Consider the following 27532-nt stretch of genomic DNA (forward strand, 5'->3'; position numbering starts at 1 on the left):
TAAAATAATCATCATTCAACGAAGTGCAAGTATGAGTTTGTGTTTGCTATTGGGTAGTAACGCCTTGCAATTTATAAGAAACAGCGATATTTCCCCCTTTGGGCCGGCAACATAATAATAATAATAATAATAATAATAATAATAATAGAAAAAAAATTAGAGAAAAAAGAGTTTCGGTACTCCCATGTTTACAATAATTGCAGATAGTGATATTGGCTTCTGAAAAAAATAAAAATATAAGAATAGCCATATATTTTAATATCTCATTGCTCTTTTCTTTTACCGTTAGTTAAATATTTTAAAATAACTAAAACATCCTCTTATATTAAATATTTTTATTTTTCTCTTTTCTTCTCTTTCTCATTTTCACCTATGGACAATTAGCTCCTTACATGTTTTCAATGGAACCAATGATAGTTTCCTCTCATTTTTAATGGGGCGTCAATCATGAAGTTCTCTCACTTCTAATTGAGCATCAGGACTTTGACCTCTAATAAGGAAAACTCAGAAATCACGAACTTGCTACTTACGAGCTTGTGCTAATGCAATTGGAGAATGAGGGCAAACAATTGTAAAGACTACTTGCTCTTAGTCTAAACTCGATAATTAATAAGTAAACACTGTTTCTTATGATCAATTGACCATCCCAAGAGCTTTGCTGCAACAAAGGGGTCTTAACTCGCTTTTGCCTTTTAAGATAATTATAGTGTTATCAAAACATTGGTGGGCTCTCTTTCCTTAGTTTAGGACCATTACGAATCTCAATAGGTGTTGATAAGGATGGATCAATGCCAATGGAATCCCTTCACCACCGCCGCCGACCTCTTTTCATCACCAACACCCACCTTTTTGATAAGTTTCTTCCTATGTACTGGGTTTGACAATCTCATCCCTCCCTTCTTTTTCTTGCTCCCATTTCTTGTAGTGTAAACCCCAACAATCATTGGGATTCATACTAGAACACTAATAGTTGAGATTCGATTACAAAACTTCGACAATTCTATAAAATTCTAAAACCATTGCCAACGTTTCAACAGTCACTACTAATGTGGCCAATAGCAATAAGTCATGGCCACCAACCATCGACATTTTTTTTATTTTTACAAAAAAAATTCTAAAACCAAGGGCATGGCATTTTTTTATTATTTTATATCACTCTTTATTTAATGTCTGATAAATAAGAGGTGGCCTGTAGATTATTCTTCAAAAAATATAAAACATCAGCAAGAGCATCAAAAAGTCAGAAATAAGAAACCAGTGATATTCCCTGTACAATTCTATTCCGACACAGGAAAAATTACTCTTTATTTGATACTTAAAAACCAACAAACCTACGTAAAGGGGGAAATATTAACAAATAAATTATTACCAGTCAGCAACTTCATCTTTGGGAACGTGTAGAATGCTCTGTTCAACCACTGCGTTTGTTTTCACTCTTCTTTACAGAGACTACAACTTAGAGAAGCTCCCATTCCAGGTCGCATAAATCATGAGAGGATCTCCTGGAACCTAGAGGTGCTTTTGCGGTGGGGGTAACGGGCGAGGGATTCTGCATGGGTTGCTCTCCCCCTCCGAAATCAATATCAATATCAATATCCCCATACATAATTGCCAGCTGTTCATACTCCTTTCCTAACCTCCTCCGATATGCAAAAGCATCCTTTAACAGTTTCTAAGAAAGGAAGGAAGAGAAAAAAAAAAAAAAAAACAAAAGAGAATTGGTTAAGGCTCAAATATTTCAATAATATTGGGGGGCATTGCTGCTTGGGCGAGTAGAATTAGGAGACTTCTATTGGAATGGGAACTTGGAGAAGCTCCCACTCCAGGTCGCATCATTTCAATAATAATGAGTATCAACACTACCAGAAGAGAACATAGAAGTACCGATGTGCTCATTTCACCGTGAAAAGTAGCACAAAAATATGAAATCAATTCGAGCATTCTAGAACCTTAAGACACATGTTGGTGGTTCAAATTTTAGAATCATGTAGGGTTCGTTTTCTGAATTAAATTTCTCAATTTCTGTGCCATTAATATCCTGTCTGTCAATGTTTTCCTTTGGTGGTACCAATGAAGCTACAATGAGAGCAAGGAAAGAAGGGGGGAGACTGAAAATTACCTTGTATGATCTGTGTTTTTGAGCTCTGTAAGAGAGAAACAATTTGCTATCCACAAGGACACAACTCTCATCAGGTTTCACCTTCTCAGACAGATCAATGGTTTCTAAGCTGGGGTCAGCAACGTCAACTCTGCAGTCACTTGCCTCTCCTGTCAGCAATCAGTTAAATAATTAGGGGGCAAAAAAAAAAAAAAAAGGCTAATTTGTCCTCCCAACTTTTTGATTTTGTTCAGTTTAGTCTCTGAACCTATTTTTGGGCTCAAATAGCCCTTTAACTTTTCAAAATGATTTAATTTAGGGGTGAATTTGAGCCAAAAAAAAAAAACTCTAGTCTCAAATTCACCCTTAAATTAAACCATTTGAAAGGTTGAAGGGTCAAATTGATATTTTCTCCTGAATCTAAGCACGGCATCAGAATAGCAAAGACAAGAATGACTAGACCAACTGTATTTCTCACCCAATAGGGGTACACAAAATCACTCTGTTTTTGCTAATAAGAGATACTAAATTGAATGACGATCCATAACCCAACAAATGCCTATTTGTACTCTATTATCAAGGTACAACATTGGAAAGATAATACATGAAAAACCTTCCCAAAAGTCAATGCATGCCCTAAGAAGTGGATCTTGCTTCTTCAAATCTTCAATTCACAATCTCATGTTAGAATGTATAGTAATTTGAGTAGGAGTATCAGGTGTGGGCAAGTCTCCACGCATCCTTGAGCCCTTAATATTAGAATACCAAGAGTTGGGTATGGATACAAGGATATGTCATGAATAACAATAAAAAAAATATTAAAGATAATGTACTTATTTAGAAAATATTTGAAATTTGACAGACTCAGAATAAAAACAATATCTATATCTTTTATCCATTTTACAGTCTTGAAAACTTTCTTGTAGTAGTAAATGCCACATACTTTATCCACCAAACATGCCGCAAACTTCTTGTTTAGTATTGTTAATTAGAGGATCTAAATATTCAATTGGATTTGTCAAATGAATAACCCATAAACCACAACCCCCCCCACCCCCCCCCCCCCCAAAAAAAAAAAAAAAAAAAACTCTTAATCATATCTGGTGCTCACATGTATGGACTCAAGTCTAGGTGTTAGATATAGCTATGTACCTAGAGGTAGGACTTGTCAATTCCAGGAATTTTAGGATGTGGGGATATGTGTCTAAATGTAAGACAATCACATGGATAATAAAAAATTTTACTACCTTACCTCTACAATTTAAAATCTTTTTTTATCTTTTAGTTCTATAACTAAAAATTACAGGTATGTTACTTATACATATAAGATGAAATGGTAACTGGTAGGTAAGCAATTTGGGTGATCAAATACAAACATATATTTTAAAAGGCTAAAAAAAATTAACAGAAATAATAAATCAAAATAAATTGTTAATTATTATTATTTTAAATTAGAAGTAAATTAAATACATAAAAATCAAGAATTAACACATAGACTTGAAAAATGAAGAGTTCGACACATATCATATACTAGTACGAGTGTCATGTCATGTTGACATTGGTACAATGCCTAAAAATATTGAGTCCCAATCACATAACATTTATGCAAAAGAGAATAGAAGGATGCGTATAATATAGGTATTAGATCATGTGAGATTTATTGAACTCACAAATGAGTGCTTGCATAAGGTTTGGACCAAACAGAAGATCATAACTCTTTTTCTTTCCCTAACTTTCCTTATAATTCCTTTCCTTCATCCCAACAATGCAACTTCTCCTAGCCCTCTCCAACCCTCTTTCCCTCTCCAATTAGATGGACATTTGAGTTTAATTTCCTAAGCACATGCAACTGTGGGGGCACATACAAAGAAATTATAATTAGCATTTTCGCACATACAAAGAAATTCTAATTAGCATTTTCTTTCTATCTTTCTTTTTTTTTTAAATTCGTAGGACATTATTAAAGCTTATTTTAAAACTTGATGCCCTATTTAAAAATCTGGTGGGATAAGAAAATCTGTCACTAAAATAAAACAGAAATAACTGAAACAAATACTGAAAATGGGAACGCTCGTGAAGTTTTCCATGACATACCAATTTTCAAGGAAGACTCTACCAGAGTACACTCATAGTAGTGGCCAGACCTATTGCCAGATGATCCAGCCAGAGAAGCAGCATTATCGGTCAAGGTGTTGACATCTGCCAAAGAAGAGTTAAAAGAGAGCAAGAGTTATAAGTTCTCATTTCCTATGAAATAAAAGGGCACACCTTTTGTGTCTAGTGACAAAGCACTGCTGGAGAAAGCCAATTCAACATCCACAATCTTGTTATCACAAGATAAAATTGGGAATGGCTGAGAAGCATCAGAGAGATAAGAATCACCATTAATTGAATTAACAGGATTATAGCACATGTTCTCATAGTTCCAGGGAATATTTGTATTCAAAAGTTCTGATGTGCTATAAGTGTCTGTGGATAAGGAACTGCAGGAAGAAATAAATTGCACTTCTGGTTTCTTATTCTCATGAGAAACAGCTGAAGAGTCCATTTTAGAAGGTGGGAGCATGCTGGAAATATCAAAAACACACCCATCACAAAGTACATTGTCTTTATGGGTATGACAAGCCAAAGTTGCATGTGGAATTTTGGCCATGATCTCATTTTTCTCGTCAATGTACTCGCTTGATACCGATGCTTCATAAAAATCCTTATTTTCAGGACAAACTAACTCCAACTCCTCCAACCAAGATGCCTCCCCCTTCAAGTCATTTTCTTCAACAACAATATCAGGCCTTTCGTTGATCATTTCTTCCACGTCATTTTCGTCAACAGTAATTTTGGGCATTTTATCTATTGGCTCCTCCATTTTGTCATTTTCTTCAACATTAGAATTCTTATCCACCAGCTTGTCAGAGTGATTTTTCTCATGAACAATATCAGACTTTTTATCTTTCTGATAATCAAGTTCTAACCCCAAAGATACGTCAGATTCCTCCACTTCAATGTGCTCATAAGAAGGTGGATGGATAAACTGTTCATCAATATACTTTATAGAATGAACAGGAGGATGCTGCCCAACAGAAGATTGATATACTGGCTTTTCCTTAACCATTGATCTATTACAGTCATCAACTGTATTGCATTGTTTTAGAGACACTAGTTGAGCTCCATCTTTTCCAGATTCCACCAGAGGAAGAAAATCTTGAACAACATCAGAACAGAATCTTTTAACACTACCACCAACTGTCTGCACCTGGTTCTCGACATATAAAACTGTGTCCTGTACAGATTGACGCTTCAACTCATGCATTTTCTCAATTTAAGAATAATCAGGAAAAGGCAAGTATATTTTTAACAAAATGATTTCTGTGTAGTCCGAATTACATGGAAGGAAACCATCACAAAGTTAAAATATATCCTCAAATGGACATGACTTCCAATTCTTATCTCATGACAGAAAGCAGATTAACAATCAATCGCACTCTCTTATAGCATAACCATATCAAAGGTAAGTTTCTCTTGAAAAATAAATACAGAAAAGGAAAGAAAAGCAATTATAGGAAGAAGAAAATAATACACAGAGAGGGATTCACACCTTGTTCACTAGATTGTCAACTTCATGGCACATGGATTCAAATTTCTGGTATATGTTCCCAACCCATGTTTTACCTTTAAATGTCAGATCCATTATTAAGATAAGTTCTGTTGTTGGAATAGATAAGGTGAGATTTCTCTCATCACAGGATTGCTGAATGGAAACAATGATGTTCACCTGTAGATAGTCATATCAGTACATTAAAGTAATATGTTAGTACCCATCAAAGAGAACTTGAATTGAAGCCAAACAAAAGTTGTCACCCTCCAGTCAGTGGAACTTCTGAGGCAAATTAAACTTGAAATTGAAAAACCATGTCAACCATGTCAACCCACCAAACCAACAGCACTCCTCCATCGACCATTGTTCAATCACTATAGAAGTTGAAGCTTTGTTAATATGATTCTTGGAATCCACAGGTCATGCCAGACTTTATGTTTGATTTTTGCGTGCTTGGAGGGATAGTTGCCCATGAGCCAACCAGCATATAGTTTGAAATTCATTTCCTATTTTTTCATTTTGTGGTGTATATGGAATGAACCAAAAATAGCTTTTGAGGGATTAGAATGTTCCTTTTTTTGTGCTTTTTCTTTCTTTTTTTTTTTTCCTGAAGGGCTACATTATTTTCTCTATTGACATAGTTGAAGGTACCTCCTTTTTGTTTGTCAGCCATTATGCAATCCATAGATCATATTTTTGTTCTCAGTTTTTGATAGAGCAAAGCTCTAGTTTCCTATCTATCTTTTATTTTAGAGTCGTCACCCCTATTAAGAAATTTTTTTTGTTATTACAATCTTATTATCAAAATAAAATAAAAAATAAAACAAAAAGAAATGTTTGTGAGATAAGAGGCTGGTTCAAGGTTAAGTTCCACTAAGGCACTTTTGTGCTACATACAATCTTATTTATAAAAATTAGAAAAGATACACAAAAAAAAAAAGAAGAAAGAAAAGATGTTTGTGAGGTAAGAGGCTAGTTCAAGGTTAAGCAAAACGAAGCGGGCTGTTAAAACGTCCCACCTTGAGACTACACACTCAAGATTTATTATTCTTAAGAAACAACCCTCATAAGCAAGAGCATATGGCTTTACACCAGTGCTTATATTATCAAGTTTTCATCCCTTGACTGAGTTGGCACCTTTCAGTCTGTCTGATTGCCCCGTAAGATTACCAACACTCTCAGATCTTTCCAAGGCCTCATGCCTCTAGGTTTAGGTATATTTGTGATTCTTTTATGGAGAACCCATCAGCTGGTATATGTTTTCATATGTGATACATATATATACAACATATATATTTGATAAGCACCTATAAACACATTTTTTTTATAAATGTTTCTAAATTTTGTGTGTATGTTTATTTGAAAGTGGGTGATGAGTTTATGCTACCATTATGGTGGTGGAGGCAAGGGAAGGTAGTAAATAGTACATTCATATATATATATATATATATTTACACACCCACACATGTATGCATATAATTTTTTGAAATGGATAGTTGGAAATCATTTATGAAACCCCCCTACACGTACATAAATATGTGTATAATATCAGCATGTAGTTACAACTATAAACTTCTGAATATTATGACTGAAAACAAATTCATCAAAGTAATAAAGAGGAAAGGACAGCCCACCCATTTACTGATCTAGAAAACAAGTTGGTGCCCAACAACGGATAAGGATAAAGAATAAGTTTGCTTTCATGGGATAAAGATAAAGAATAAAGGATTATAATACCAAAAGTACTTACGAACAACTATAGTTTATGGAAAAGCCAGTTCGGAAAGGACTTAAATGAGAGAATAATCACTATATTTGATAAAGGTAACACATTAAAGGTGAGCAAAAATTCATATCAAGCCAAAAAGCTAAGTGTTTTGTTAAGATAAGAAGCAATGTTGCAGATACAGATACAGGTACAGGTACAGGTATGAAGACAGGACATAATGATTGGGAAGAAATGAGAATAGGGAGACAATGAGCTACAAAGAAAAGCTCATTTGAATGAACAATGACATAATGATTGGGAAGAAATTAGCAATTTTGTGAAAATAATGACCAAAAAGCATGAACAATAACAAAAAATTCATCACAATTCATGAGGATACTGTTCAATCCAAACAATGAGAATATAACTGATTGAATGAACAAAACAAAGTTGAAAAGAAACAAGAAAAGAAAAAAAACATAAAATAGATTATCATCCTCTAGAGGGGAGGGAGGAGGGAGCTCTTGTATCTCTTTTCAGCAGTAAACGTTCAAAGTGTTTGAAACAGATGGATTAGGACCAGAATTAACACTTATTTTTTTATTTTTTCACCCTTTATCCAGAGACTTTTCCACTAATTGCACATATATCCAAAATAATTTCCATTTTTTATTATCATATTACGCCCCAAGTAATGTCCATATAAGTTCCAACTTGCCAAACATGAATATCCATGGCATGTCCTTCATGTGTCCACATCATGTCCTCTATGCATCCAGAAATCAAAAAATTAAACATGCAAAATGGCATGTCTGGTATAGTCATCAACCAAGTCCAAGCAATGTTATTGTCTGATATAGGTAGAACATGAGGAGTGTTCTTGCTTTGTAACTAAGCATGCTATCATTCATTTTCTCTCTCTAATGTAGGTGTCAAATTGCTCATCATTGCCAAACCAACGTGTTAAGCCCAATAATTGGCCCAGATATGATGGGTTTACAATCTAAGAAGGTAGGCCAAGAGATGGGCCAGAAATTAAAGCAGGTGAAAGTGGCCAAAATAAGGCTCACTTCGTGAACTATGACTCACTCGTTTTTGGGGGTCACTCGGCCAAAGGGGCCGTGTAAAGCTACGAAGATGCAAGGCCAAATCAGGTGAGACAAGGCATGAGTAACTGAGTGGGCGTGTGAGATAATCGAATGGGCTTTGCTGTGCAAGAGGTTATGAGGAATCAAGGCGCGAGTGTGATGTGAGAAACATACAGCCACAACTTAACTGAGAAGTCACTCGGCTATAACCAAGTGACATCTTTGAGAGTCACACCGTTATAACCGAGTGACTGCCACTTGAAGCCACAAGAATGCATGGAAGGCAGCTGGTAGCACAAGCAGGCAGCAGGTAGGCAGCTATGTGGCAAGGCAGCAGGTTGCGTGCATGGAGCAAAATGGCAACAAGGCAGCAAGTGGTGGCTCGAGAGATGTTGGCTCGAGAGATGTTGCAAGCAGCAAGGCAGCAAGGTGGTGCGCTGCAGGCGCACGTGGAACAGCAACAAGCCATGCACTTGAGATATATGTATACAGCAACAAGTGGCCATTTTTATAATGTGTATATATATATATATCCAAGCAGCACATGGGCAAAGGAGGCGCACATGGTGACAGGCAGCAGGCGCATACGGGCAAGACAGCAGCAGGGTGCAGCAGGCAGCAGCATGTACCTGTGCAGCACGCGGCTGTGCACAGGCTAACCAAGTGACTTGTGCCGCTCAGGAATAACCAACTGCCTTCGGAAAAACCGAGTGACTGCCACGCCCTGCCACCGCCCAACTGAATGACCGCCCAAAACCAAGTGACTGCCATGCCCAACTGAAAGACTGACCCAAAACCAAGTGAGGTGTGCCAAGGCCTCAGGCCATGCCTCATCAAGCTATATCAGGCCCAACCAAAGAAGCCATGACCAAAGACACATGCTACAAGGTCACTCAGTGACTCTTGAGGAAGTCACTCGATTATAACGGTGTGACCCCCATTGACTACCAATGACCCCATTGCGCAAGGAAAACACACCAATTAAGCCATGCGAACCCCACGAGACTTGGTTAAGACTACTCTCGAGAGGTGCAGGTCTCCTACCACCTGTTAGTCTCCTCCCTCTCTAAAAATAGGAGACTCCTCCTAGCAAAGGTATGTTCACTACGTCACTTAAACTTTAATTCCTCTTCAGGCCGAGACTGACTTAAACATCAGAGGGTCTGTGAGTTACCTCACCCACGCCCCTAACTTGCTTCTTTCTCTGCGGGTCACTCGGTATCTCAAGTCTTTCGGTTATCAAGACACTCGTGGACTCTTGTCATCAAAGGAGGTCACTCGTCACTTTGGGACTCTCTTGTCAACTTGGGAGTCACTCAATTCAGAAGATTCACACCCAACTGTCATGTGATAAGGATAGCCATGTAATAGCCTATTAGAAAAAGGGTAATAGTGTAATAAAGGAGACAGGTAGTTAAAAGGATAGAAGAATGTAGAAGATTGGTAGTTAGCAGCATGTAATTCAAATATTAGTGCCACTCCTCGAGGAGGGTATATAAACCAACACACGCTACTAGAGCAGACATGCTTTTGAATACAATTGGATCACATTTTCTCTCTCGACTCTCTCTCTCTGTATTCTCTCTCTCTTTTGGTTCACAATTCCCGCGCAAGTCATCCTGAATTGCGAGAGAAGCCTTGTCAGAATAGAGTCCTAACAATCTAGTATCAGAGCAAGTTTTTGGGTGATCGGGAAGGCCATGGCAAATGGAACACGAATGAAGCATATGGAGGCACAACTCCAGAAGGTGACGGTGTCAGTATCGGAGATGCAAAATAGGATGGAGACGTTTGAAAATTCGATGGAAAGACGGATTGATGGAGCGGTGAATGTATGGCGTGAGGAGAGTAGATCGCAGGCTGCTCGATTGGAGGAGCAGATGAGAGAACAGAATCAGGTAAAATCAGGTATGAATCTCATGCATTAGTTCATGCTGATGCTTTCGCGCCAAAATCAGGTACGAATCTCACCTGAGTTCCCTCCGAGGGAGCACTCAGAACTGATCCTAAATAGCCAGGGAGCTAATTGCAGATCGGAGGGATCTGCTAAATTAGAAACAGAGCAACCGGTGATGGAGGAAAATGAGGGAGTTAGGAGGTCAGGTGTTGCGCATGGATCGAACCAGATTGGTACGTTGATGCCTCGAATAGAGATTCCCCTATTTGATGGCTAGAACCCAAGGTGGTGGGTGAGGCGATGTGAGAGAATGTTCAACCTCTACAATGTGGCTGAACAACAAAAGGTAACAATCGTCGCGACCTAACTTAACGACATAGGAGATGCATGGTACCAAGGTTGGATGGGAGTGAAGGAAGAGTGCTCCTAGGAAGAATTCGTGGATGGACTATGTGGGAGATTTGGGGTAAAGGAATGTAGGACGTAGTGGAAGAATTTAATAAGCTTAGACAAGGAAGATCTATGCAAGCTTACCAACAGAGGTTTGAGGAGCTGAAGGCCCTCATGTTGATCTCCAATCCCACCCTTACTGAGGGATACTTCGTGTCATGTTTCATCAGTGGCTTGAATGAGAAGATCCGTCCCACAGTGAAAATGTTTCAACCAAAAAAAGTACAACAAGCCATTGAGTTCGTTAAGTTGCAAGAGTTAACAGTAGAGGCATTAACAAAGAAGCAAAAAGGGGTGAGCAAGGGATGACAAGCGGTGCCTCTACAACAGAGTAATCGGGGGTGGAATAAGGAGGGCGGAACATGGGGACAGAACAACAAGGGGTTAGCTCTCTCAGCTCCATCCCAATCATTCGAGAACAGTTCGAGGGAGCAGAGGAGGTTAGTAGGGCTTTGCTTTAGATGCGGGGACAAGTACACCTAGGGCTTTTCTTTAGATGTGGGGACAAGTACACCTTGGGCCATCAGTGCAAACACCAATTACTGCTACTAGAGGGAATAGAGGAAGAGGAGGAAGAGGTTGGTGAAATAGATAACCAAGAGAAAGAAGAAGAGGATGAGAAAATGGAGATTTCCCTTCATGCTCTAAGGGGAGTGTCCACAAGTAAGATCATAAAAGTAGATGGTAAAGCACAAGAGAACAACCTGTCAATACTCATTGACAGTGGAAGCACACATAGCTTCCTTAATGAAGGCATAGCTAAGAGGCTTCATTGCAGACTAACAGGGACTCAATCGCTATCTGTTACTGTCACGAATGGACAGAAGGTAATTTGTAAATCAGCCTGTATGGGATTTTGTTGGCAGATGCAGGGGAAGTCTTCGAAGCTGACTTAAGACTCCTCAGGTTGGGAGGCTGTGACATGGTCTTGGGCATGGACTGGATGAGAGAAGTAAGCCCCATTTGCTTTGATTTTAAGAAAATGGAAGTTACTTTCGAAAAAGGGGGGAAAAGAATGACTATCACTGGTAGTGAGGTTGGTACTTGCAAGTTTATCTTGGGAAAGAGATTACATAAGCTATTCAAAAGCAAGTGGACACAGTTGGCTCAATTGTTCTCAATACAAGCAGTTAACCAGGAGGAGGAGGAATCGGACTATGGTGGGAAACTTAGGCTGGACTCAAAGAGGAATGGCTCCATTCCCTAGGAGGTAAACCAACTGGACTTACTTGATGAACTCTTAGCTGAATTCAAGGATTTGTTTGAGGAACCTAAGGCTCTGCCACCCCCTAGACCTTTGGACCACACTATAAACCTTAAACCTAATGCCCAGTCTGTTATTGGTACCCCCCAAAACAAAAGGCCGAGATCGAATGTATGATAAAAGAAATGTTACACCAATCAATTATCAGACCTAGCATCAGCCCATATGCCTCTCCTCTACTCTTAGTAAAAAAGAAGGACAACAGTTGGCGGTTTTGTATTGACTGCCGCCAACTCAACTCTCTTACTATCAAGAACAAGTTCCCTATTCCAATCATCGAGGACCTATTAGATGAGTTACATGGGGCCAAAGTTTTCTCTAAACTCGACCTCTGTTCAGGATCATCAAATCCGTATAAACCCCCAAGATATCCATAAAACAATCTTTAGAACTGACGTAGCGAAAGCCTTCTAATAACCCATTGATTCGCTCATGAATACCGGATTACAGGACTCAATCAATAAATCGTTGATTCTAAAGAATACTGAATAAATTGAAGAGAATTAAGAGAAAATTTCAACAGAAATTTTATTGAAAATTTATCAATCGCCCCAAAATCTCCTATAAACATAGAATTTATAGGCTATAATTTGGAAAACATCCAAAAACCCTAAATCTTGAATCTTACCAAAAAAAGCAAGATTGAGATTTTATTATAGAATTAAAAATCAGCATGAAATAAGGAAAATCTCTCAAAACGACATGTTAAAATTCACTCCCTAATGAAAGTTATTAGGGAATCAATTATTTCCTAAAATAGAAAAATTGCTAATTTCGAGGCCTAAATGAAGGAATTTGCCCGAAAAAGCATAGACCTCATCAACAAAGCTTATGACTCGAAATCATTAGCCCGATTTCCTTAAAGTTAGCCTTTAAAATCGCCCAAATCACACTTGTCATAAAATGCTAAGGCCATCTCATCCACATCAAGAACCCACCAAGGGCACTACGAATTTTTGGTAATGCCCTTCGGATTGACGAACGCACCCACAACCTTCCAAGCCCTCATGAACCAAATATTTGAGCCTTACCTACGCCATTCATTTTGGTCTTCTTTGATGATATCCTAATTTATAGCCCCAATTTTCCTAAACATCTAGAGCACTTAAGGACAACTCTACAAATCCTCAGATTCAATAAGTTGTTCATCAAGAAGTCCAAATGTGTCTTTGCACAAACCAAGGTGGAATATCTTGGCCATGTTATATCCGAAAAAGGAGTGAGCACGGACACCCAGAAGGTAACAGCAATGACTGCTTGGCCAAGGCCGATGAATGTAAAGGCCCTGCGGGGATTCCTGGACCTTACAGACTATTACAGAAGGTTTGTTAAAAAATACATCATCATCAGTAAGCCATTAACTGAGTTGCTGAAGGAGGGATTTCTCTGGGGTGGGAAAAGCGGTGTATAACTACAACTACTAGAAGATACCTCTATCCATCCAGTTTCTCACGTATCTCTTCTCAAACCCTCTTCCGGCAGTAGCCCGGTGAGTGTTACCCTGCCCTCAGCAATTCCAGAGACCCAACAGATAGCTGAACCTATAGCTATTGTGGGTAAGAAAGTGATCTACAAACAGAACCTACCCCTTACATAGGTGTTGGTGCGATGGTCCATCCTACACCCGAAGAACAACACATGGGAGTACTTACCAAACTTACTCCAACAATTCCCTAAGGCGGTAGGACTACTCTAAACTCTTCTTGAGGACAAGAAGAATTCCAAGGGGAGGGGAATTGTCATGTGATAAGGATAGCCGTGAAACAACCTATTAGAAGAAGGGTAATAGTGTAATAAAGGAGACAAACAGTTAGAAGGATAGAAGAATGTAGAAGATCGGTAGTTAACCGCATGTAATTCAAATATTGGCGCCACTCCTCGAGGAAGGTATATAAGCCAACACACGCTACTAGAGCAGGCATGCTTTTGAATACAATTGGATCACATTTTCTCTCTCTCATATTCTCTCTCGACTCTCTTTCTCTTTCTCTCTATATTCTCACTCTCTTTCGGTTCACAATTCCTCTGCAATTCATCCTGAATTGCGAGAGAATCCCTTGCCAGAATAGAGTCCTGACAATCCAACTTGTTAGGTCACTCGCATCTCACTCTCCTGCACAAAAAACAAAAAAAATCATTGTTGTATCTTGGCAACAGCACACCAAAAGAGTGATCTGACCATTGTTTTTACCACTAGTTTCAATCTAATGTACCCACTTTGGTAGAAGATAAAGAAGATTTCTCATTATACAATTAGCTTCTATCTACAAGAACAAATGCTTATGCTAGGGCTGACCAGATCATAAAAGGTTTCAAGAGGATTATGAGCTAACCAAAGGAACGGCAGGTTGTCTCTCATATGAGATCCATCAATGAGAAGTATCTCCCATTTAAGGGGTAACTTCCTGTCATGACCTTAGGAGTAATAAAGGGGCATTATTGTAATATGGTATAATAGTTAGTTAGAGATATTTTACAAGTTGTTAGAAGCACATGGGTGCTGTTAGGATATTGTTAAAAATTAGTTAAACATCTAGCTATGCCTATAAAAAGGCCAATTGTAAGAGGAGAAGGATATGTTGAATGATAATTGAAATTCCAATTTCTCTCTAATCTCTCTCCCTCGTTCTTCTGCCATTCTCCCTCAATCCTCTCTAAGTTTCTCCTCCCATTCTTCTTCAATTTCCCTTCTATACATTATGTTCTTAACTTCAACGGCATCGGATCCTTCCGATTTCCATTCTAGTCCTAGGCTAAACCCTAGGATCATGACAAATGGTATCGGAGCAAACGTTCCTCGACTGTGAGTTCTGAAATTCGATGGTTGTCCTTGTCCGATCCGATTATGAAGTAATCAAGCCAATTCGAGGCAGAGCAATACTTCTTCGGCTGTGGTTCATACAATTGTGGGTAAATTGATTCTAATGACTATTGATTGAGCAGTGAATTTCGCGGGTGGTGCAGAGAAGTGGTCAGTGATTGGGTAAGCAGAAGACAAGTTGAGAGAGTTCCATCAGAGTGACGACGTGTGTGAGGAAGGCTGTCACAGCTAGGTCAAGCAGAGCCAGTGATTTCAGAGCCTACAGCGATCGCAATTGGATCTGGTGGATTGGCCGAATCAAGGCAATTGCATGTAGGATTCCAAGTATTAGCGGTTATGTGGGTGTTGCTACTTGAACTCGGGAGTGACGCAATACAGTGGGTGGACTCGAGAGTGCCGCGATACAGTGGGTGTAGCGATTGGAGCAGCAGTGAGTTCTGGAATCAGAAGCGATCACAAATTGAGCTAGAACTCAGGTAGTCATCGGCCTTACCCAGACCTTCGGGCGAACCCATTGAACATTGATAGGCCACCGGTGTACCGGACCTACCAAAGACTAGCAAGCATGAAGGGGAGAATAGGGAATTAGCACATGCAAGTTGTTACAACCAACATGTGCGCATGGGGGTAGTTTTGTAATCCATAGGTTGAGGGAATAATCTGCATGTGCAAGGGAATTCGGTTAGAGAGGGGCAGAGGAGCAGTATAAAGAGCTGAGAAGAAGAGAGAGAGGGTAGCTAGTTTTTGATAGAAGAATTGGGAGAGTAAGGGCCTCTCGAATGCCCTGGTTTGTTCTTGTTTTCTGCTGAAAAGTATTGGAAACTATTGATATTTTATTGTTATTTGGATTTGCTATTTGGTATCCTATTAATTTGGTATCAGAGCGTTTCGATCCTAATGGTGAACTTGACTGACCCAGTCGGTGATTTGGAGGTGAGGGTGGAAGGCATTCCACTGGGAGATGATGTTATGAGGAGTGCGTTTCAAAAGATGGAGAGTCACCTAGTGAACCTGCTAGAGCTGTTCGCGAGGATGCGAGTAAGATGGGAAGAACAGGAGCGGGCGAGCAAGAGCAAGAGGAAGAACGAGGAGAGACGGGAGGAGCAAGAGAGAGAGAGGAAGGGGAAGCGAGATGAGGAAGACCCACCTGCGGGTTCGCCCTTGACATGGGAGGGAACGCCGGTAGCTGGAGCGAGAAGTGGCGAAGGGGGCGAATGGGTCGATGGTGTCGGAAAGCAGGAGTACTGTGGGAGACGCCCGGAAATACCCATCTTCGAGGGAGATGATCCAAATGGCTGGGTCTTTAGGGCTGAGTGCTACTTCATTGTGAACCAGCTGTCCGATGTGGAGAAGCTGGAGACAGCGGCCTTATGCGTTGAAGGAGCGGCTCTATCGTGGTTCCAGTGGGAGCAGCGAAGGCGACAGGTGAGGAGTTGGGCGGAGCTTAAGGCGACGGGTGAAGAGTTGGGAGTTGCGGTGAAGGGGCTGGTTGTTGAGGAGAAGATGGACTCGGCAGCACTGTGTTTGGAGGGTGCTGCTCTTTCATGGGTCCAGTGCAAGCAACGGAGATGAAGAGTGAGAAGCTGGGAAGAGTTGAAGGGGCTGCTGAGGAATCGCTTAGGGGCCATGCTGGAAGGCGCGGGGGACGAGCTGCATATTGAAGGGGGATTGGCGGTTGAGCAGATGATGGTGTCGCAAGGCAGAGTGGCTGCCGACGACGATGGTGTTGGGGAGTTCCACGGCGAGGTAGAAGGGCAGCTGACGATCGATCCATTTAAAAGGTCGCGGACGGCCGAACTGGTGACAACCAAGGAGAGCATCTCGCCGAGGAAGGGGGCGCCATCAACGATCCATGTTGTCTGGGAAGATGGTGCGATTCCTAGCCAGGTTTCTCATAAATTTTACATGGGGTTGGCTGATAATGGAGGGCCCCTCATGTATTCTCACCATCATGAGGGGGTGGGTGCCTCGCCCAAGGAGGTTGTGATGGTGGAAGGACAGCATGTTTCTAGAAGTCAAGGGCTCAATTCGCATTTTGTTGTGGAGCCCAATGATTTAGAAGCTCCGCTTATGATAATGGAGTCTTGTTTAAATTCTGATTAGCTCCAACATTCTTTTCACTCTTAGGCACAGAGATGTCAGAATGCTAACAGTGCTGAATCTGTTGAAATGCGAAAGGAGGAATTGGTTGATTCTACTCTGTGGGATGAGTTAACAGATTTTGGGCTTTCAAGGGTTGGTCTCATCAACAGCGTCGATGATTTATCTGGTCCGGCTGTTAGTGGGACATCGCTATTGGGAGAAGATGAACCTCAGTTAACTGCATCTGAGCATCAGCGAGAAAGACGAAAGAAACGGTCTGTTGTTGGAACACCTGACCATTTGGCTCTCGAGATTCTTTTAGGGACAGGGCATGGTGCAACTGCGGATTGGTGGTCTGTGGGTATCATTCTATTTGAGCTGATTGTTGGTATCCCACCTTTTAATGCTGAGCATCCTCAGATAATAACTGATAATATTCTCAACTGAAAGATACCTTGGCCCCGGGTACCTGAAGAAATGAGCTATGAAGCCCAATATCTCATTGATCAGTTATTAACCGAAGATCCTCATCAGAGACTAGGAGCAGAAGGAGCCTCGGAGGTGAAGCAACATGCATTTTTCAGAGATATTAACTGGGACACCCTTGCTAAACAGAAGGCTGCTTTTGTTCCTTCATCAGAGAGTGCACTTGACACCAGTTACTTCATGAGCCGATACTCGTGGAATTCTGCAGAGAACATGTTTTTTATGCTACTAGTGAGTTTGAGGACAGTGAGAATGGTAACACCACTGGTAGTAGCAGTAGTGCAAGCAATCGCCACGATGAATTGGGAGCCCTACGATTCAGCAACAATTTTCTACTTTTCACCTTGAGGACAAGGTGAAAGTGCGGGAGGGGAGTAATGATAGGCCACCGATGTACCAGACCTACCAAAGACCAGCAAGCATGAAGGGGAGAATAGGGAATTAGCACATGTAGGTTGTTACAACCAACATGTGCGCATGGGGATAGTTTTGTAATCCATAGGTTGACGGAATAATCTGCATGTGCAAGGGAATTCGGTTAGAGAGGGGTAGAGGAGCAGTATAAAGAGCTGAGAAGAAGAGAGAGAGGGTAGCTAGTTTTTGATAGAAGAATTGGGAGAGTAAGGGTCTCTCGAATGCCCTGGTTTGTTCTTGTTTTCTGCTGAAAAGTATTGGAAACTATTGATATTTGATTGTTATTTGGATTTTCTATTTGGTATCCTATCAAACATCAACCCGATCGAAACACCAACCAATTGGGTTGGGAAGGATTCGAGTACCAGAAAGAAGCAACGGCTAGGTGGGACATGAATCGAGGAGCATTCACGATTGGTGTGGGAGTCCGTCGAAGGTGGTGACGCAGACGACCAAGAGGTTCACGAGTGAGTCGGGTGAGGAAGTAGGAGACACGATCATTGTCAATTGCAGTCGATGGTTAGGAAGAGCAGGTTCGGTGACTCCAATGACCTAGAAGGCGGTTGACGTTTGGAGGTAGTAATCTCCAACGTTGTTTTACGAAGGTGGTCCAGTGGCGGAATTGACGGCATTCGGAAGGCGAAATTCGTCGATGATCTAATCAGGTGAAGTCCGATCGGTCCTAGACTCTTGCTTTTGATGTATCTCCAAGCAAGCAAGCACCCTCAGTCCAAACTTGGAAGATGCAACAAGTGAGTGACCCTCGGTAAATAATTTCACTAACTAGTGTTTGGAATTGAAGGGAGAACCAGGGTTTGGAGATTTCCGATCACCTCACGGTCTGAATCGAAAGGAGTCACAGAGCGAGGTTATCTTCGTGGCTATAAGGACCAGAGATCAGAATTTCAGCCTAACTTTTGGAGGCGAGTAGGCCGGTGTTTCCGACAGTGATTCCAGCAAGTATTAGGTATTATTGCAGCAAGCGAGACAGGATATTCGGTAGCCTTAGGCGATTCTAGAAGGCTGATCAAGTCGCTGTAATTGTGTAACTTCTTCCACTGCTACAATAAACTTGTCCTAGAAGCAAAACAGTGGCTGTAATTTGCCACTTCTTGGATCAACTTCAGGGTGACTGTTGAGAGGTACAAACTAAAGAGAAGTGAGGGATTAAGGATGTACAAAGCTCCTGTTTATTGGCCTTTGAGTTGTCCTGCAAGTGAGAAGTTTGCTAGGGGCAGTAGTGCAAGCACAAGGACATGGGAGTCTCAGTCGCAACAAAAGGGTGCTTCATTTTCAAGGGGACGACCTGATGGTGAGGCCATTGGGAGCAATGCATATATGGAGCAGATGAGCCCTAAATTGCAGCAAAAGAATGTTTCATTTTTAGCGGAAATGGAGCCTCAATGGCAGCCAAAGAAGACTGCATTTTCAGTGGGCAGCAACAGGGACAAAGGAATAAGCAATGGGATTCATGAAGAGTGTAAGGAATTCGGTCGAATGTTTCGCGAGAAGTTGCAAGAGTTTGCAATGATACTATCTAAGGAGTATCATTACAGTTTTCCCGCCAAATACTTTGATGACTATCATAAAAGTTTTAATAAGGAGGAGTTTCTTAAAAGGGAGAAGCCGAAGGAGAAGACAAGAAGGTGGAAAACTGATTCATCATTGACTTCCGAGTATGTGCTTGGGTATTTTGAATTAGGCAGCAATATCAAGAAGGATGTTGGCAGCATCAGAGAGGATATTGGTGATGGATTACATCCTTCAAAGGGAACCTGTAATGAACAGATTGATAGGGAAGCCAATGCAGAGGGATCATCTGATATTGCTAAAAAAGAAGTCCAAATAGAGGGGAATTGTGGCCAACAAAAGGGAAAAGAAGTTCTCGATGGTGATGTTTTTGGGATTCTGCAACAAGAGCAGTCCAACTTTGAGGAAGAAGGGGGAGAGGAAGAAGAGGAGAGTGAGGAAAAGGGATTGGAGGATGACATTCAATCAATTGACAACCTCTCAAGCACTCTTACTAGTGCTGAGACACTTGGCCAGGTGTTAATCATTGAGCAATCGTTGGCTAGAAGTGAAGTTGCAGCATCTCCTAATGTTAATGCTCACAAACAGCCTTGGTATGAGTATTCAAGGAAAGAATACAAACCTCCATTGCGGCATTTTGAGGCTGTTGTTGATATTTTTGCAGCAAAACATAGTTGTGGGTTGAATGGGGATATAGTAACAGCAACAATGGCTATAGATCTTCCCTTCTTACTTGTATTGGATGGTGATGAAGTTTTCCCTATTGAAATTTTGGGCCAATTTATGCTTGGATTTGATCTTGTAAACATAATAACGAAGACGAAGAAGCCTAGAAGGAGAAAGAAAGAAAGAAGAATTAAACAGATAGAGAAAGCGGGCATTGGATGAAGAAACAATAGCTCGGTTGTAATAAGTTTCTTGGGGACAAGAAACCTTTTAAGGCGGGGGAATTGTCATGACCTTAGGAGTAATAAAGGGGCATTATTGTAATAGGGTATAATAGTTAGTTAGAGATATTTTACAAGTTGTAAGAAGCACATGGGTGCTGTTAGGATATTGTTAGAAATTAGTTAAACATCTAACTATGCCTATAAAAAGGCCAATTGTAAGAGGAGAAGGATATGTTGAATGATAATTGAAATTCCAATTTCTCTCTACAATTTCTCTCTAATCTCTCTCCCTCGTTCTTCTGCCACCATTCTCCCTCAATCCTCTCTAAGTTTCTCCCCCCATTCTTCTTCAATTTCCCTTCTATACATTATGTTCTTAACTTCAACGGCATCAGATCCTTCCGATTTCCATTCTAGTCCTAGGCTAAACCCTAGGATCATGACACTTCCAAAACTTAGTAGTTGAGATATCTCAATTACATAAGAAGGAAATAAAGAAGAATGATGAGAACAGAGTGGGTTAAGAGAATCAAACCTTTTATATGGAGAGATAGGACCTCAAACATGGAATTATTGAAAAAAGAAAACCTACCTTATGTAATCAAGTTACTAACAAGCTTCTTGTCCCATAATAAGAGTCATAGTTGGTCTATTGCTTCAAGCTACAAAGTTAAGTTAATGTGTCTTGAGAAAGCAGCAATCCAAAAGACTCCTTCGAATGAGCAAAGAAACTTAGCTCAATCAAAGTTATGAATATGACAGGGAAAGAAAGGCAGAAAAAGAAAGATAAGGAAACTTCATTTTCCAAAGATTCAACCAAGAGCTACCAAAAAAAGTTAAACTAACACATATAAAAAACCACTTCAACATCAAATCGCTAAGATAACCATGAACATACCATTTATAGACAAGGGGAGAACAAAAATTGATGAAAGGATGATCTAAGAGGAGAAACCAACAAAGAAGATCCCGAGCTATGGAATGAAGAATTTTGAGGCGCATCTAAAACACTTCAACCAAATTATCAACAAATCATAACATCTGAGAAGTATATGATTACAATATCATTGTATATGATGGCAAATTTGAGCATATTGGTCATGTGTAGCACTATAAGTAGACCATCTCTATATGGGGTGGAAATAATGCATTGATGCCCAAGCTTTTTAATTCCACCTTGTTCCTAGCTTAAAATAAAATTACCAGCTGGGGAGCACATAAATAAGGAAGGATAGCTATCACACTTACTACGCTTATAATGAATAAGAGGACAAGAATGGAAAATCAATAGAAGTTAAATCCTTTTGTAAGTTTGTGGTTACCATGTCACTTAATTACCAAGTTTTGTTCAGATCTAAGCTCTCATTCAATCTCTCTCTAAATTAGGGCATCTAAGTACTCACTATTGAGAGATCAATGACAGTGATATCATCCTCATCCCCAATTATATAATAATATTTACAGCAGTTATATGGGGTTTATACAATTGACTTGGGGTGGATTATGGAGAAATTGTTACAACCCAAAACAGGTTTGGAACCGAATATGGTTTAAGTTACCCCATTCCAGCAATTATATAATAACATGTTTTAAATTCTTGTACCATACAATATCAGTATTCCTATAATAAGAACTATATGGAGTTTGGTTTCCTTAAGAAAAACTTGTTTCTATTTTATTTCATGTTAATATTTGTATATTTCATATTTTAATATTGTCTTTTATTTTTGGAGTTTTGTGATAGTTTAATTCTCAAACTAGCTGAAATTAGGTGAGTTGGGGGTTAGGATAAGGGAATTAAACTAATCACAAGGATTGGATCAAGGTGTCCAACCAGCCAAAGATTTGGGAATGGGTATTCAAAAAACTTTTCTCATTAGGCACAGATCAGGTCAGGCTAAACCTTTCTGCTATCACCTAAACCACTTTTGGCCTTCCCCAGCTAGAAAACGCAATGGGAAAGGGAGACCAATTAATATCTATCATATTTCCAGCCCTAACTATAAACTACAGCCACCAAGGTCCCAAAGGAATGAATGCTTGATAGGAAGCTCAGTGTTAAACCATGAAGGATGAGTTATCTTGGAATGTGGGTGTGCACGTGCCTTATTGCATAAGAGGGAATTGTGGTTGATTAGATTTAGCTTAACACCACACTAATGGTGCAACCTCAAGTGAAATGATTTAGCAACTCTTAACATTCCATAAGAACTCAGGTGGCGAATATATGGAGACATGATAAATGCACTACAGATCTTTTATGTGTTCTGAGGCTCTCATTGTACGACTAATGGGTCCTGATGTTAAAAAACCTCAGATTCAAAACTATCAGACCTCTCTACTTGGTCACAGGGTACCACTTAGGCAAGCCTTAATAAACAAGACACCAACTCGAGGAGGGAATCCCTAGACCCAATGTTGACATAGGCACACATATGAATGGCAATAAAGATAAGGAACTGGAAGATATAGGAAAAATCAGTCTACAGGAGAGTCCATTGAAGGTGAATCAGAAGGGAAAATCAATCTTTCTGAGAGACTCAAGGGTAAGAAGCTGCATGACTTGGCACCAATTTGTGTAGCTCCACCATGAATGTCAGTGCTGAGACCTGTGGAGAAGCAATATTGGTCTACCTGTCCCTTCACCGTCTAACAATAAATGCAAAGAGTACTAAGACGGTGAAATAGCAGTGGTATGACAAAGCTCCTAAAACTTATATTAATAATAACAACAATCACAAGCCAAAATTCCATTAGGTGGGAAAAATCCTGAAAAACTTAAAAAAAAAATGACAAAAAGACAAAATTGCGGCCTAGAGATCACTATAGTGGAGCAAGCTCTATCATAAAACCACTGGTGGGGTTTTGGTGCTTACTGGTGGAGTTTTAGTGCTTGTCAGTGTCCAAAGTAGATGATAGGAACAAAGGCAAACCTTGGGCATTTTGCGACCCGTAACAAAAAATTAAAACAATTAAGTATCAGTCACACTGAGTTTGATACGCACGTACACACTATCTCAAACGATCATGCCAAACATCTATGCTTACTCCATGGGAAAAATTACAATGACAAAACGGAGAGCTTTAAGGCCTATGCTAAGTAATACGAAATCTACACAATACAAAGTCATTCACGAAACAGTCCCTAAATTCCAACGAGGAAAAAAATCTCACACAAACTAACACGACAAATTTCAACTCCGAGGTTCGAGAACAACGATCACCTTCTCTCAAGTCGGGTTTTCCATCACAATTCAGACGCTGAAAGACACGGAGAATCCAAACCTGGAAACACGATGACTCCGTATATTCGCTCAACTATGGTCGGGAGAAGACTGAATTGAACGGTGGCAGAGGGAAGAGTATTACCTTCCGACCGAGGAATTGATGAACAATTGGTGTAGTGTTTGGAAAGAGTCAAGAATGAAGATGAAGGATAAATAAACCCTAGTTGAGGATGCTGCAGAGGAAAGAGGCGGCCCTTCGCCGCTGGAATGATGCCATGGCGATGGAGGAGTAGTTCGCTACCTTCAGCTGTCAGCTTTCGCAATATTGGCAAGTTTATACTTACATATACATACATGTACATAATGGTTTTGGAATAATTACACCTAACACCTGATTTAATAAAAAAAACATAAACCCCCCTGAAATATCAAAAATGACGGAAACAGCCATGGCGGGCGAGTGGGAGAATAAATAAATAAATAAACTATGATTGAATGATAATTCAATCTTCTTCAATTGAACCCAGCATTCGCTAGGGTTGGATCATACCAACAATTTTGGGGTTAACAAATTTGTTTATGAACCTATAAAGACATGCAAATGAACAATATCAATACCAATAAAAGAAACATTTTATATATTATGGTATGAATAATATGGCTAATGGACAAGCATAGTTAATATGGTAGATAGGAATGGTCTAGTATTATGTAGATACATGGTATGAAACATAAAATATAATTTTATTTATGCCTTCTTCATAGACCTCATCAAATTCATTTTGGTTATTAAGTTAATCTATTGATGTTGTTTTTATGATCTTGTTGATGACAGTATATTAATACAAAACTTTAATTAATAATATATCAAATAATCAAATGAGGCATTATTGTTATAGTCTAACTACAACAATTAAATTTATTTGTTTTGGAAACAGTCAATGGCAAAATTCTTGAGAAAATCAAAAGGACTACCAGAGGTCAACAGAAACTGGGCTCGGACCTGAGAAGGACTAAGGCTTCGGGATCCTTAGAGGGTCTTAGGAGTCTTCGGGAAGATCGACCCTGGATGGTCTTCAGGGAACAACCTCTGGATGGGTTTAGAGAGTCTTCGGATGACTGTCTTCAGGGTTTCTGAGGAACTATTTTCAAGGTTTTCGAGGTATGGTCTTTGGGATTTTTCAGGTATCTGCAATACAAAGACATATAAGGCACACATGGATCTTTCTTACACAGGCTCTCTGATACTTAAGTCAAACACTAATGTCTGGAGATGAAATACAGATATATGTATAAATGTATGTAGTATGTCCAATGTGAGTCTTTGGGGGAGTAAGCTCCCGATGGGTCCAGAGTCTTAAGTTTTCGAGTCTAAAGTCATAGAGAGAAGGTCAAAAATAATGTCTAGGATAAGCGTTTGGAAAAATATTATCCAAAATGATCCATTTGCCTTGAAGCATGTGGGTATTTATAGACACTTGATAAGGTCCATGGATGAGAGTCTTCAGACTTTTTGGAGATATGCATCAAGTGAGGCCAAAGGGCCTACAGGGTCTTTGGGGTAAAAGTGCCTCGACAAATTTCCTCCGATTGGGTCTGAAGACTCTTTGGAGCCATTGGGTGAGTTGGGCCCGAAAAACTCTGGGTAAGTCTTCGGCCTTAAACATGCAAAGGCTTGATTGTCCCAAAGACTCTCTAAGGGCTTCGGGGGACTCTTATCTGGGAGACTTTTCGGGGTCATCTGAGGATATGCAAAACATTTAGGAATTTTTGAGATTTTGGGACTTTAGGAATTTCTTAGGTCACCCCACAACAATAGCTCCCCACTATTGTCTTTGGCTAAAAGGAAAAGAGAAAAGTAAAAAGTGGGTGCCCGATGCCTAAAAATTAGGATAGAGACCGACTTGATTAGATGTTAAATAAAAGTCACTGAGGGAAAGTTTTTGAGGGACTTTTGGAGACTTTTGGGCTTCTAAAAACGCAAACTATAAATAAACGATGGTCCCAAATAGGTAATCCTTACGTCTTTTCTCGCGAAGAGCTAGAGTCATCTAGAGCACCCAAAGAGTTTGTCAACCCTCTCGGACACTTTGCCAATAGGCCCCGAAGACTCTGAGTCTCCGAAAAACACTTTGCTCCTGAAGACTATCTTTTCCTCTGAAAATCAAACTCTTTTGAGGTAACATCCCAATGGCTTCTCCCCAACCTCCTTCCGAAATTACCATTTCTCCACAAATACAACCCTTAAGCCCTAGACCAAATAAGCCCTAGAGTTACGAAACTCACAGCTACTATTGAGGGGGGTGGGGTAGCGATCCATTAGATAGCTTGAGAGTAGGACTAAGGATTCCATTGCATCTTTTTGGGATGCAATTTTTAGATGAAGAGATGTTGGTGTTGGCCTAACTACATCATAACGATTGGGTTGTGCTGGCAGGATTTTTTACTTTGTGTAAGGAGTGTGGGGTAGAACCTACCACATCTCTATTGGATTGTTTTTACCATGTCTAGTCCACCAGAGGAAAGAAAGAATTTGTGATGCTTCAAAAGATGCCTATTAATATTAGGTTGTTTAAGGGTGGACCTTAAAAATTAAATGATTTTGAGATTAGGTGATTGGTAGTTGTGTCGTCCCAAGGCTACTAGAGGTCGTTGTGATATTGGCGTATTGAAGAAATAAGAAGCAAAGGCACGATGGTCGAATGTGAATACACTGGTGAATAAGCACTAGGATGAAATTAATAAATTGATTCGTGAGGGTTTAGTGGCCTTGTTTAACTTAATAGTCGACAGGTGCCTCATCGAACCTGGGTGGATGGTTGTTGAGGGGGACAATAATAATGGTCCATCGAGACCAAATGAGTCCTAGGAGGTTGTGTCCTCATAATCTTTTTCATTGGATAAGAACGAAGAAGAAGAAGATAAAGAAAGAGAAAAAGAGTAGGACGAAGAGGTGGATGTAACGGAGACAAGGATGCGACAAGAGAAGATGAGGAAGAAAGGTGCAAATAGGAGGCGAACCTTGAGGGTACTACCATCCCCTTTTTCTTTTTGCTTGTTATTTTTCTTTTTTTGATATTTTGATGATCTCACTAATGATTTATTATTCTTTGGCACACAAAGATGCGACAATATGAAAGAATGATGTTGGGCAGGTTGGAGGAGTCTTTACAACTAGCGCGAGAGGCCTAGTAGGAGACACAACCACAAGCTATCCAAAGCCTCCCCACTCTGAAGAAATTGAAGAGGATGAGGTTTCTTTGGCTCGGAGTAGCAAGAGAGTTAGAACAGTTGGAGAATGAATGAACATGGAGGGGGCTATCGCGGATTCTATTTTGATGACTTCTTCGATTTTCCCTCATTGAATGTTCCACCATCTCCCCAGCCTTCGAGCGGCAATATTGATGAAAAAGAAATACCACCGCTACCATCACCATTGACCCCAATGACGTAGTCCGCTCTAAAAGCTGTTAAGATTACAGAGGTAGCAAGGGAAGAGGCTGAGGCACAAGCTGAATTTGAGAGGCACCACAGCCAAAATCGGGTCATGTGCTACCTTTCTTTTCCACAGCCCATGGAGCACCCGAGGTGAAAAGAGCTAGACTTGGAGTCCAGAGTACACCTGCCCCTACTTCCATATATGGGCCCAATCCATCTGGGGGTAGTGCCTTTGCGACATCGACAACTATATGAGCATGAATTCTAGGTGTGTCTTGGACTTTTGGATATGAATTCTATAAGAGAGCCATGTGTTAAGTGAGGTTGATTTATGCCACGATAATGCCCCGTGATGAACCAAATTATTCGAGGAGTACTTGGGAGCAATTGAGCATGGTGGAACAGTGCTTGATTAAGGTATAAGAGATTTTGGGATTTCTTTTTAATGTTTTCCCTCTTTTTATTATGGTTGCTAATTTTGGAATTATGGTTTGACTAGTAGGGAATCCAATAGTAAGTGATTGTGATAACGAATGCTCGTGTG

At 40.1% G+C, this 27532-nt stretch overlaps 2 protein-coding genes across 4 annotated transcripts; one reads left to right on the forward strand and one right to left on the reverse strand.

Annotated features, from left to right (window-relative positions):
• Positions 1–1112: 1112 nt before the first annotated feature.
• Positions 1113–23865, reverse strand: LOC127811688 (uncharacterized). Of its 3 annotated transcripts, XM_052351785.1 has the most exons (7): positions 23693–23865; positions 23548–23608; positions 5694–5870; positions 4367–5378; positions 4193–4297; positions 2120–2268; positions 1113–1672 (listed from the first exon to the last, which is right to left on the reverse strand). In XM_052351785.1, exons 3-7 carry the CDS (start codon positions 5784–5786, stop codon positions 1457–1459), a joined length of 1575 nt encoding a protein of 524 aa, XP_052207745.1. In that variant the 5' UTR covers positions 5787–5870; positions 23548–23608; positions 23693–23865; the 3' UTR covers positions 1113–1456. The 3 variants fall into 3 exon arrangements, with proteins under 3 accessions (XP_052207745.1, XP_052207746.1, XP_052207747.1); XM_052351786.1 differs by lacking the exon at positions 23548–23608; XM_052351787.1 differs by lacking the exons at positions 23548–23608; positions 23693–23865 and adding an exon at positions 20916–20940.
• LOC127811139 (uncharacterized) lies at positions 16548–17450 on the forward strand. Its single transcript, XM_052350850.1, has 2 exons — positions 16548–16925; positions 17049–17450. The coding sequence occupies exons 1-2, from the start codon at positions 16548–16550 to the stop codon at positions 17448–17450; spliced, it is 780 nt and encodes a 259-aa protein (XP_052206810.1).
• Positions 23866–27532: the final 3667 nt, after the last annotated feature.

Source organism: Diospyros lotus, chromosome 10, assembly GCF_014633365.1.
Source record: "Diospyros lotus cultivar Yz01 chromosome 10, ASM1463336v1, whole genome shotgun sequence".
Classification (NCBI taxonomy): domain Eukaryota; kingdom Viridiplantae; phylum Streptophyta; class Magnoliopsida; order Ericales; family Ebenaceae; genus Diospyros; species Diospyros lotus.

What these genes read in the sequence shown, in the direction of transcription:
- LOC127811688 (XM_052351786.1), bottom strand. Translation starts at nt 5,786, where the DNA reads ATGGATCTGACATTTAAAGGTAAAACATGGGTTGGGAACATATACCAG. An exon ending in TTGACAATCTAGTGAACAAG is followed by an intron (nt 5,379 to 5,693) that starts GTGTGAATCCCT and finishes CAATCTGTACAG; the next exon opens with GACACAGTTTTATATGTCGA. An exon ending in AGAGTCTTCCTTGAAAATTG is followed by an intron (nt 2,269 to 4,192) that starts GTATGTCATGGA and finishes GATTGCTGACAG; the next exon opens with GAGAGGCAAGTGACTGCAGA.
- LOC127811139 (XM_052350850.1), top strand. Translation starts at nt 16,548, where the DNA reads ATGCTGGAAGGCGCGGGGGACGAGCTGCATATTGAAGGGGGATTGGCG. An exon ending in TGATGGTGGAAGGACAGCAT is followed by an intron (nt 16,926 to 17,048) that starts GTTTCTAGAAGT and finishes TTTCACTCTTAG; the next exon opens with GCACAGAGATGTCAGAATGC.